This window comes from Eupeodes corollae, chromosome 3 (assembly GCF_945859685.1).
Source record: "Eupeodes corollae chromosome 3, idEupCoro1.1, whole genome shotgun sequence".
In the NCBI taxonomy this organism is placed as follows: Eukaryota; Metazoa; Arthropoda; class Insecta; order Diptera; family Syrphidae; genus Eupeodes; species Eupeodes corollae.
Window position 1 is genome coordinate 31,835,474 of NC_079149.1, and position 12,241 is coordinate 31,847,714.

The 12,241-nt window shown below is 33.2% G+C and overlaps 1 protein-coding gene across 1 annotated transcript in view; it reads right to left on the minus strand.

The window, feature by feature from the left end:
• Positions 1-274: 274 nt before the first annotated feature.
• The window catches only part of LOC129950981 (protein scabrous), a 54,222-nt gene continuing 42,255 nt past the window's right edge, over positions 275-12,241 (minus strand). Inside the window, exons 3-4 of the mRNA XM_056062962.1 lie at positions 3,966-4,535; positions 275-1,650 (exon numbers count right to left, since the gene is read on the minus strand). Coding sequence (XP_055918937.1) covers positions 472-1,650; positions 3,966-4,535 — 1,749 coding nt within the window. The 3' untranslated portion in view covers positions 275-471. The remainder of the gene's footprint in view (positions 1,651-3,965; positions 4,536-12,241) is intronic.

Consider the following 12,241-nt stretch of genomic DNA (forward strand, 5'->3'; position numbering starts at 1 on the left):
CTTCAACAAAAATAATAATAATAAAAGTCATTCAAAAAACATACTCTCACTGACTGAACACATTCATTCGATTCATTTACTCAATTAAAAATATCGTTATACGTTTTGTGTACAAGTTATACATTAATTTATATTAAATCATAAATAATACACTTTTTTAATTAAAACAAAAAATAATTTACTATACCAATCCCCTTCTCATTACCAATTTTTTAATTCGCATATTCTCACTATATAGGAAATTAATTATCATCATTTTCTATTTACAATCTGATTTGTTTTGTGAATTATTTTCATTTTGTGCAAACTTTTATGAAATGATATGAGAAATTTTTGTTTCGACTGAAATATGTGCGTATTTTTGTTGTTAATGAAATATAAAATTAAATTAAAATAAATAATGGATATAATAAAATAAAAAAAAAACACTGCGCTTCAAACTACAGATGCGATGGTTGTGGTGGTTCTTACTTAAGTAAGTTCGGCATTAGTGATTACTGCTGTTTGTGGTGATTTCAACCCAACAGCCCGCCTACCACTAACTATTGTCAACGTATTTTGGTCATTACTGTTACTCGTCGATACCGCCGCAGCAGCTTCTGTGAGTGGTGTCGCTGACGATGATGACGACGACGACGACAACGACGTCACAGATGACCCTTGTTCTGCCGTCGCATCGGCACTTGTATGACGACTTTGATTTGATAACGACGACGATGACGACGGCCGGACGGTATCGACGTTGCAGCTCGGACGCTTTGTAATTAACATTTGACTTGATTTCACAGCAATCCACTCATTGCGGGAAGCGTCAAACCATGTCAAACCCAAATTATATCTACCATTTAGATTCGCATGCTGACAATGGGAGAACCACCACCCACCCTCATAGTTAGCAGCACAGTGTGTATTCGAGATGTCCCTATCGACGTCTATCGCCGAAAATTGCATCTCATTTTGGTAATCGAGCGCATCCGAGGCGTTTCCACTGTAACCCTTGATGTGCAACCGATAGCCGTCCTCGCGTGATGATATATAGAAGTTCTTGTATTGAGCGTACCACGTATTGTCATAGATGTCCTGCATCACAATTTTCAGTTCCGTGCAATTGTCGGCGGTCAGATGATGAAGCATCTCATTTCCAATCCAGTATTCACCAGATGGTGACCCAAAACCACTAGCGTACGCCTCCCAGGAGCGATTGAAGTCAACGCTGCCATCGAAGCGGCGTTGAATTGTCGTCCAGCCATCACCGCTGCAGTGAGCCATAACCGGCTTATTTTGACCTGCGGGTGCAATCAAATACAACCCAGACGACACAGTAGAGCCTGATATAGGTGTACCTGGTCCCGAGCCAACAGAGCCCGCCAAGCCTGATCCTTTTTCAACTTGGCTGCAGTCGTTGGGCAATTTGTTGATTATCGACTCGTATTGCAATTCGACGGATTCCAATTTCTCAACTAAGTTCTGTGCGGCCATTTCAATATTCTCCGAAGCTGGCTGACGGTTGTTGTTGTTGTTATTTCTACTGCTGATGCTGCTGCTTTTGTTGACATTGTAGTCGTCGGCCATCACAATATTGGCATCAGCCTTGTTCACTCTCTGCAGATCCAAAGCAAGCATTGCTTTCCGTTTTGCCTCCATTTCCATCTGCAATGACACAAACAAAACAAAAAACCGATTTGTTCATTAAAATTCAATTCAGTCGATTTGTTCACAAAAATAAATATAAAACGAAAGGAAAGGAAACCAAAGAAGAAAAAGAAAGTGCCTGAAATGTTCATTTCAGGAAAGGTTGTGAAGCCTGCTTCGTTATTTGATTTCGCCTAGAGACTGCGTAGCTAGGTCCCCGGAGGGGCATTTCAATAATTTATTATATTTTTTCTGTCCGGAACGCGGAACGGGTATGTATGTCGATGAGTCGACAAAATAAAAATCCAAATGGGAAGGTAAACAGAGCTTTTATTCAGAATTTTACTTATTTATCCTCGTCCGATACATTTTTGATATGTCCATGGAAGTACGCTTCGATCGTTCGATACATTCTCGAACCGTATAAAGATACACTACTCACATCAGATGGGTACTACCTTTTCACCCCATTTGTATTTATAAACGAAGAGCATCCAGCATTAGGTGATTTTTAGGGGAGGTGAAAAGTCGATTGGGAAATGGCAACGTGTCCGTCCAGAGAGAGATTTCGGTCATTTGGCACGTTTTTGCCTTAAATTTGCTTGATTCTTTTATGTTTGCTTCGTTTTTTTTTTAATGATTTTGATGTATGAAAAACATGTGCCTCTTGTTATCATTTAAAATGAATCTGGATCTAAAAGCAATCTGAACAAGGTTTATTTTTTTTTGATAAAAAATAAGACAATTTTTAGAAAATTGAAGGTACAAAAAATTCTACATTATAAATGTACAAACGCGTACAAAAAATTTGCATTAGTTAGATTGATTTTTTGTTGGCATATATCTTTGCACAATATTATGTTTACGAAAAAAACTTAGATACTTATTTTTTGTTGCTATTTCAACATTGGTTCATTATTTTTATTTGTTTTTTTGGTGCTAGGTATCTCAAAAAATCATCAATTTCCGATTTTTAATTTGAAGCTTTGAAAAAACTAAAACCAACATTGCTTTTTCTATTCAGAGTAAAAATTCAATTCAAACGTTGGGCGCCACTTTTTTCGTATAATGTTTGTGAATAATTTCCTGAATGCAAAAATCTAGTGAAAATCACAGTTGTATTGAATATCCAAACAAATAAATGGTAAATTGTGACCAAATATAAGTATATTAAGTGAATTTAGGATCCACGTTGGGCGCCATTTTTACTAAATCACTATTAGACAAATTAAATGTATGGTATTTGTAGAGCGCAATGTTTGTTCAAAAACTTAAATTACTTTTGAAAACTACACTTATTTTCTTGATACCTTTTATCTTTCTCTAAAGATGATGACAAATAAGGATCCAAGGATCTTTCCTATCAACGTTCAACAATCAAAAAGTGAACATATATTCTGGAACCCAATCTTCGGATTAAGAAAATACACAATTTTCCAGAGTAAATACTCCATGGTGACACAAAAAAAAGGAGAAATGTCATCACATATGAATGTATGTATGTATATACCCATATAAATGTGTTTCCAGGATTGAAGACTTAAAAATAAAAAGAACCAAAAACTGATTCGAAGATAATCTTTTATATTTCTTTAAAAAGTTCATCTCTTGAAAATGCACACAGTTTCTTGCTCGTTTTTTGATTTGTTTCCTAATCCTTCCTAAGAATCTCTGCGAGGGAATGTGCAAGCACTCAACTCAACATCAACACACACTCATCATAGGAAACCTTCTACAAGAACTAACTTAAAGATACTTTTTTGGTTGCTAACGCGCCTTCACAAAGGATGATTTCAGGATATCTATACTAAAATCCAAAACAATTGTCTGTCAAACAAAATTCCTCTTTCTCTCTCGCTTTATCATCGTGGTGCAAACGAAAAAGCAGACAGAGAAAAGAAAAAAACGATGTCAACTACACTGTCAAATTGCACTTAGCATTCTCCGGATATGTGTGGGAAGGACACACACATAAAAATGGCAGGACATGTCCAAATGCTTGTTTCCTCTCGACATTTCAAAACGTCAACCACAATCATGCAGTCATGCTTAAAGATTTTCTTTTATAAAAATCCCTTTGCCCTTCTTGGTTTCAAGTTTTTGTATTTTTCTAAATGCTGGTGGTTCGTTGTACCAACATCATTTCGAATTCATGAAGGACCCAGCTACTGACCAAAGCTTTCCACGTTTTTTACATATAAACAATGGCGGACAACACCAGAACGTTGCCGGAGGAACGAACATTGGTATGTTCATTATTTGAATACAATTCGAATTGAAATAGAAAATGCATACAAGCTATACAAATTTTGGTATTAAATCATGTCTCTTACCTTTTCGATTCTTCGATGAACAATTGACTTTTGAAGTTCGGTTATGCTTTGCAGACGTTCAACATCTTTCCGCAAGGTGTCAACATTGGTTTGCATATCCTTGAATGAATCACGTTCCTCTTGCAATGCACTCACACTCACTGATATCGCTTGAACGCTGCGTGCCACATTTTGACCCTCCTCACGAATTAAACTCTGTTCGGAGCTTAATTGTGCTGTGGTGAATTCCAATTTGGAAATCTCTCGCCGCACATCCGGTAATGTTTTGTCCATTTTGTTGTGTACGCCTTCGACATCTTCCAATAGTTCCAACATGGAGGTGTGCAATTTATCTAGACTGGCGATTTGTCGACTAAGATTGAAATTGGCGCCAGCAATGCGGTGCTGTTCGATTTCTAAATTACGTACACGTTCGCCGATGCGATGGTATTGCAGTTCGTTTAGTTGGCGTTTTACATCTCGTTGTGCTAGTTCGAGTTCGTGCAATTGCTGACGTTGGAAGCGATGATGGCGACGTTTGTGATCTGCTTCGGAATCGGTATTCAATTGAATGACACTATTGGTGTTTGTCTGGAATTGCAATGAAAAACGAGAACAAAATAAATCACGAATCAATATAAATGAAATGAGAAAAACAATTAGTTCAATTATTTTGGCAATTATACGAGTCTACGGAACTACCCTTTTTCTTTCTCTCTCTCTCTCTCTATCTGTACTTTTCGCATGTTTCCTACTATTAAGGCCATCGCTGGCATTATAGGTTAGGGTACACAGAAGTGTGTAAATTGGAGTGATTACAAATGGATGAGATGGGCTAAAATTTAGCACACGCTATAAATTGTTACAGGAAATCATTAATGATTTCTGGAATTGACAGAGCTGATGATTCTCTTTTGCGTGGATGTTTTGGGGAATTTTCCGAAACAAAATTGCATTTTAAGTGGATTTGGCAATTTTGGTATGCCCCTTAAAACACTTTTATGAGTTGCCCATAACAGCGGAAGAACACAATTAAGAAATTTCCAGAAATTTTAATTTTAATTTTAAACTAATAAGAAGAATACTCAGACAATTATATTCACTAAACGGTTGTTGTATCATTTATTACGAGTTATTTCAAATAAGATCCAACGCTGCCTGGCCAAGAATAGAATAACAACCATTAAAGTTTAAAGTTTACTCTGGAAACTTTGTATTTAAAATGTTTTTCTCTTCTGAGTTTTAATTCTCTAAATTCAAACCATATAAAAGCATCTGTTAAAATTGTTTACTCTACCTTTAATGAGATGAAACTAAAGAACCTTGCAAAAACTTTTCGAAACAAATCCAAATTTTATGGAAGATGATTCAAACTTTATAATTCAAAGACCAAAAATAAAATCTTTTCGAAACTTAATATTTGTATTAAATTTGGTGATGAGACGTGAAAATCAACAAACTGTAATTTGAGGCTTTTAAGTATTCATTAAAAAATTAAAATTGTGTTTGTGGTTGTATTTGAAAAGATTAAGTGGGAAACAAAAAATTTTATTGGTTTATTGAAAATTGTTCATGTCTGTTGGGCGCCACTTTGTTATTTTATTTTAATAATTAAGGGATGATTAAAAGTAGACTGTTTAAAAATTTATAATTGCATTGATTTTGTATAAATTACGTTTGAAATAATAGAGGCCAACAAAATATTGATTATTTAGCAGTCTGCTGTTGGGCGCCACTTTAATAGATGTTTGACTAAGTAATCTCACAAATTAGATATTAAATTAACTCGGGGGAATGACAAAGAGTGATATTTTATCAATTATAAATATGATAGCATTCGTATAACTCTTCTCCACTAAAAGTTAGCCTGGCATTGGGCGCCACTTTTTCAGTTCGAAATCAATTTCTATGTTTTATTATTTTTGTAATTAATGTAACTGATTTATTTTTAATACATACATGAACAGTGATGAAATGGAAATACATTTGAATAATGAGTTAAACCTAATTAAAACCACAACAAACGGGACTGGTAAATATTTAAGTATATTGGTGTGGATAATATTAAATTAACGAAGCATAAATAAGTGTCATGGTAAAAGAAAAACACTCCCAAACCCCATTTGTAATACTTCACTTAATAGTGCGTTGATATTCGCATGAATTTTTTAACGATAAATGATGAAAAACTTTTTTATGGATACAGGTTACAGGTATGAATAATATTCATGGATGTTGATATGACACTGAACATGAGTGCACATTAAAAAGAAAAGGAGTAAATAAAAAACAGTTCTATACATAAAATATTCTTTCCTCAGATACTTTTTTACAAGATACATATGCACATCACATGCTCGTAATATAACTATCATACACAGGTTAAGCACCTACTATAAAAACACAAGCAGAACAGCAAAAGAGTATTTTGCTATGCGTTCTGTCTCATTAAGGATAGAATTCAAGTTGATCCTTCAGATGCCATTAGCAAAATAAATTAGAGAAAAAATAAAGAACACGCAAGTCGCATACATGTTATGGTACATGTACAAAATATATTAAATAAAAAACCGTAAAAGTAACGAATATAATTTCAATAAAAAGTCTGGATTCTAGAAAAATAAATCTTTTGATGCACTCACACTAATGAGACTTGTATTTTATGCGTTCCTGAATATTTGAGGGTATAAATTTCAATCATGTATTTCGATAAATGTAAGATTTATAGGTGTAACTTTATTTTTTTTCAAATTCTTCATTCCAACAAATAAAATTGGCATTTGATGAAGTTGCTCATTGCTCATTGTATATAAGAAAAAAAAAAACAATTTTGTATTCAATCTTTGCGTATGTAGTTGGTTAGCATTGGGCGCCACTTTATAGTTTTAAGTTGTCATTTTAGTATCGCGTATAAAAGTCAATTAAAAAGAACTGCCATTTAGGTGAGCGTTTTATTGGGCGTCACTTTTCTTCCAAAATATACAAAAAAAGAAAGATAAATTAGTTATTGGTTTTGCGTTGGGCGCCACTTTATTATTTTGAAAATTTGAAGAGGATCACGAAATGGTTTTATCTTATTTGAATTGGGAGGATAATTTAAAAAATATATAGGAATCTAGATGTCATCAAAAATAACATTACAAAATATAGATTAAAAAAGAACTCACATTGGGCGCCATTTAACTTTTGTTTTTACTTCAACTCTGTTCTTTTTACTATAACAGTTTTAAATGTTTCTGTAAGCTTATGTAATCAATGTACATCTTAAGTGTATTTTAAGATTACATAACATCTCCCCCCGTTTAATTTTACAGAACACAATATGAACAACTGTGTTTTGCTTTGAAATGTAATTTTTGTCTTCCACCAAAGGATGTTCCATGAAATATGATTTATTGTTATTATTCTAAGAACCAAGCTTACCATTTTGAAAATATTTAATCAACAAAATTAAAGAAATATTAGTTACAGTGAAATACACCCCCTGTGGCTTAAACTAATAAAACTTACACAGACACACATAAAAGAAAACAAACTGAAATTTCGAAGGGACTATTAATTCGCGAAAGAATCTTGGATTCTTTCTTTTTCTTTTTTTTCTTTTGCAAGGGAAAAACTATTCTTCAAAATAAAACCCCATGCAGAAACTTTTTCAATAACAAAAAATGACCTAGAGTTTCAGTTTTCTTTCTTTTCATTCTGTGATAGTGAAAATTTTCAAGATAATAGAATCCTCTTTGTGGAAACTTAAACAGATGAGACAATATCATGGCAATTGCACCAACACACAATTCATGCAATTTCATCTCCTTCATCTTAGTCTGACCAAAAAGAACTAACAAGAAACAAACAGAAAGAAAAAATGTAAATCCAAAGTGCATAAAAAAAGAAAAGAAGATGAAATAAAAATTATACGCTTCTAAGAAGAAAAAAGCACCAAATTGTAATTTGATAAAGTCGCCTTAACCCCATGAAACTATAAAGGATGAACAACGCCAGGGCCAGTGCCAGTAGCAGCAGCGGCGGCGGCCAAATGTGATAAAGATATTTATTGCAATGTCAAAGTTGATGGTTAAACTAAAAAACAAACATCAAGAAAAAATATATATGTATATGTGTTATAAAATCACAAAAGGAGTATTATAAGTTTTCACAACAATGTACGCCTTAGGGATCAGTCTCTGCCCCCAGGCTTAGGGAAGCCTGTAAAAAGATACTGATATATGTACGAGTATAAATTTGTATGAAAAGAAAAAAACAAAACATTTCAAATAAGGATTCTCGATCCTTGAGAATTTAAAAGTTTCGAAATTTAATACCCTGAACAGTATTTTCCCATCAAGTAGTCGCATCAGTTCAGTATTAGTGATAGGATGGTGGTCCAGAAAGTTGCCTATTGAACTTACTTATTTTTTTTTTCTCTTTTTTTGCTTCTTTTTCTTCTACCTACTTAAGTTAACTTTTATTTTTTGTCTTGTTTGATACCAGGCCAATGATGGCTTTCTCCTTATTGGATCCCTACATCAATGTCGAGGGTTAAGATTTATTGGCAATTGATGTACATATTGAGAAGAATTTATATCTGAGGTCGGGTTGAGGCAAAGATTATGTAATTTTTATTTTTTGTTCTTAGCTTGACGCTTGACAATGATTTAATTAATTGCTCATTGAGCTGTGGAAAGAAATTGAAGTGACCTTAACCAGACCATATGATGATTAAGATGCATGTTGAATAATAGGGAGAGAGCGAAAGTATCTATTTCACTCATCTATCTAATATACAACCATGAAGCCAAAATAGTGCTTGTTAAACACAAAAAGGTAATATTTCTATCGAAGTTAACCTATTAACAAGCTGTCTTGCCTTTTATATTATAAAGGGTTTCAAAAAATCAAACAACACCACACCACAAAAGAAGACAAAACAACATACATTAATCAGTTGGGCGCCATTTAAAAAATTAACATGACTGTAGATTGTCATGGTATTTTAAAAATTGAATTGAAGACCTTAAATTTAATACAAATTACATTTAAATCCTGATCTAGTAAATTTTTTGGACTCAATATTCATGTTAAAACTATCTTTTGAGTTTCAGTTGGGCGCCATTTAAAAATTAAAAATTGAATTTTATTGATTTATTTGGAATTTATAGCATTCCAAGTTCCAAGAGAGAATTTTAGAGCAACTTTAGTAAAGTAGGAACAAGTGATACAAGTTTCATTCATGTCTTGATCTAGTAAATCGATTTGGACCCAATTTCAATTGGGCGCCATTTAAAAATTATTTCATTCAATGTATCAATTTTTCATGTACAGCATTCCAAGTTCCAAAACTGAATTTAAGAGAAACTTAAAATATAGTACGAACAAATAGCACAAATTTCATTAAAATCCTGATATAGTAAATTGATTTGGACTCAATATTCCTGTTTAAATATCTTTAGAGTTTCAATTGGGCGCCATTTAAAAATTACCCATTGATTTTATTGATATATTTTTTGTTTGCAGCATTCCAAGTTCCAAGACTGAATTTTAGAGCAATTGTAATATAGTAGAAAAAAATGATAAAAATTTTATTTAAATACTGATTTCGTAAATTGATTTGGACTCAATTTCAGTTGGGCGCCATTTAAAAATTAAATTTTTTTTACTGTTTATTAATTTTGCATTCACAGCATTTCAAGTTCTAAAACTGAATTTAAGAGAAAATTTAAATACAGAAGTATAGAAGGAACAAATAAAATTTCATGTGTTTATAATCGAATTAACAAATAATTGTAGAAGTTTAAAGATTTTATGTTGTTATTTTTAACAGATGCATTGTTGATTCAACAACACAATATAATACATTTGTCTTACATTGTTTATGTAGAATTGTTTAATCATCTTTGTTTCTATGATCCTCCTTCATAAATACACTATTTTAAATAATACATTTTATTTTAAAATATTCCAACAATTTTGAACTGGATTTTTGTTATATTAAAATATAAAATTAATGTTTTTTTTAAACTTTAAAGTGAAAAGTAATTGCAAACACAAATGAAATGCAGTTATGTCATTCACAACTCACAGCTTCATCACTTGTCAGCTTCAATTGTTTTAATACTTCAATTTTTTCAATTTAAAAACTGTGGCCATTAACGAATCCAATCAAAAAAAAAACCAGAAAGAATCCAACAAAAAGTTATCATTTTCATACAAAATTTCATATAACGAAGTCAGTTACCGAAAATAAAAAAAATGTCTGTACTTACATAATACGTTACGACTCGTGCCATAAATTGCTTCAAAAATGTTCATAAACATCTCTGCATATGCAATTAAAATCCAAAAAAAATAAGTATTATTTTTAACTCTTAACGATTCAACTTTCAAAAAAAAATGAAACGCCAAAACAAACAAAAATTTAAGGACTTACTTATGGGCTAAAGAAAAAAGAATTAACACAACATTGATTGAATACCCTGGCTCTTGTACTTATTTAAATGTAGGTACTATAGACCTCTTTTTATGCTGGTGCTCCTTCTCGGCCAGAAGTCGAGCATCCGAAGCTCAGAAGCAGAGTGGAGAGGATATAAGAGAAGGGGAGCTGATACGATGGCTTGACTTGCTTTTTTGTAGCCAAGAAGACCTACTTCAGTCCGACCACAATTTAACAATTTCACACATTCTGGCTTTCACTTGTGTGCCTTTATGTAGATACGCTTACGTATATTATATATATATTTTATTTTTAACAAAAATATATACATATGCATATAGGGGCCTTAAACCTACTTGTGAAGAAATGAAAGAAAAAAAAAACGATGTGCATTTTGCCAGCAAATTACATGCTCACATGCCCTGATGCTTCTATAAAAGTCCCCGTCAATATTAATTAAAAGCTCCGAAGCAGCAAGAGCTGCTGCTGGTAAAAATATACATAGTACCTATAGGACCTACCTATACGTATATTTGTATATCCTGTGATGCTATATCTATTATTATATAGGCATAGTATTTTTGTATAAAGAGCACATGAGCCAGGCCAGGCCATCAGCCACTCACTATATACAGCTATGTCCAAAATAATATGAACATTCTTTGGGTTCCTCATTTTTGTTGTTAAGATGGAATAATTTTTTTTTAAAAAAGTCGTTATCTATTCAAAGTGGGATAGAGTTTTCAAGAGGATTTAGGCACTAAAAATACTTAAATCTTAAGGAAGCTCTAATTTCAAATTAACAAAATTTCAGTTTTTGAGTTGTATTCTCTGAATCTGAAAGAGAAGTTTCAAAAATTATCACTAAAATGTGGTACCCAGTTAGTTCAAAACTTATCTAAGAAAAAACAGTGCACAAAGTGTTAAAATTGATGAAGTCAGCAGTCAAAATTAAATATATTAAGGTTGGAGTGCCTCAAAGTTCTGTATTGGGTCCAATTCTTTTTTTTAATCTAAATTAACTTTGCTATTCAGCTTTCGCTTATGATGTAGGGTGTTCCTATGGAGCGAGAAGTGCTATTACAACTTACTTCCTTAGGTCCTCAGACCTGTTAAGTCCTTTGGGAACCCTTTAAGGGGGGCATAGGGCCTCTACTTCGTCTACGCGCCATCATATACGGTTTCCGGAGATGTGTTTCAGCTCCCTCCAACTCTTGCCCAGTGACGCTAATTCCACCTTGACTGTCTTGCGACATGTGCTTCTGGGTCGTCCAGCTTTTCTTCCTTCTTGAGTGAGCGGATTCCACTGCATTGCTTGGCCTGCAATGCAGTCGTTACCTTTGCGGAGCGTATTTCAAATCCATTGACTCTCACTTCTTCGTATTATAGATTCTATAGGTTCCTGACCTGTCCTTCTATGAAGGACTTCATTTGATATGCGGTTTGGCCAGAAAAACCTTAGGATGTTACGAAGATATCTATTTACAATTGTTTACAGCTTTCGTGCTAAGGCTGAAGGAACCTTCCAAATGCTGCACCCATAAAGAAGCACAGATTCGATAGTAGCTTTGTTCTTAAGCTGATAGAATTGTTCCTCCAAATTTTGGACAGCATTCCGAACGGAAAGTGCTATGAGCCTATTAAATGATAATAATTGGGATCTTAAGCTATTGTGCAGGTGCTGATTGCAGTTCCAGAACAAAAGTTAACGTTTTAAACTTCAAAATTGTAATTGTACTGTAGGCTGCTTTATTAAAACTTTTTCTAGCAGTTCCAATTGCTGTGATAATTGTTTTTTGAGTTCAAATGTTAAGGGTTCTGGATAGATTCGAGAATGAGTTTTTATTTCCACACTGAAAGTTTTAATAAG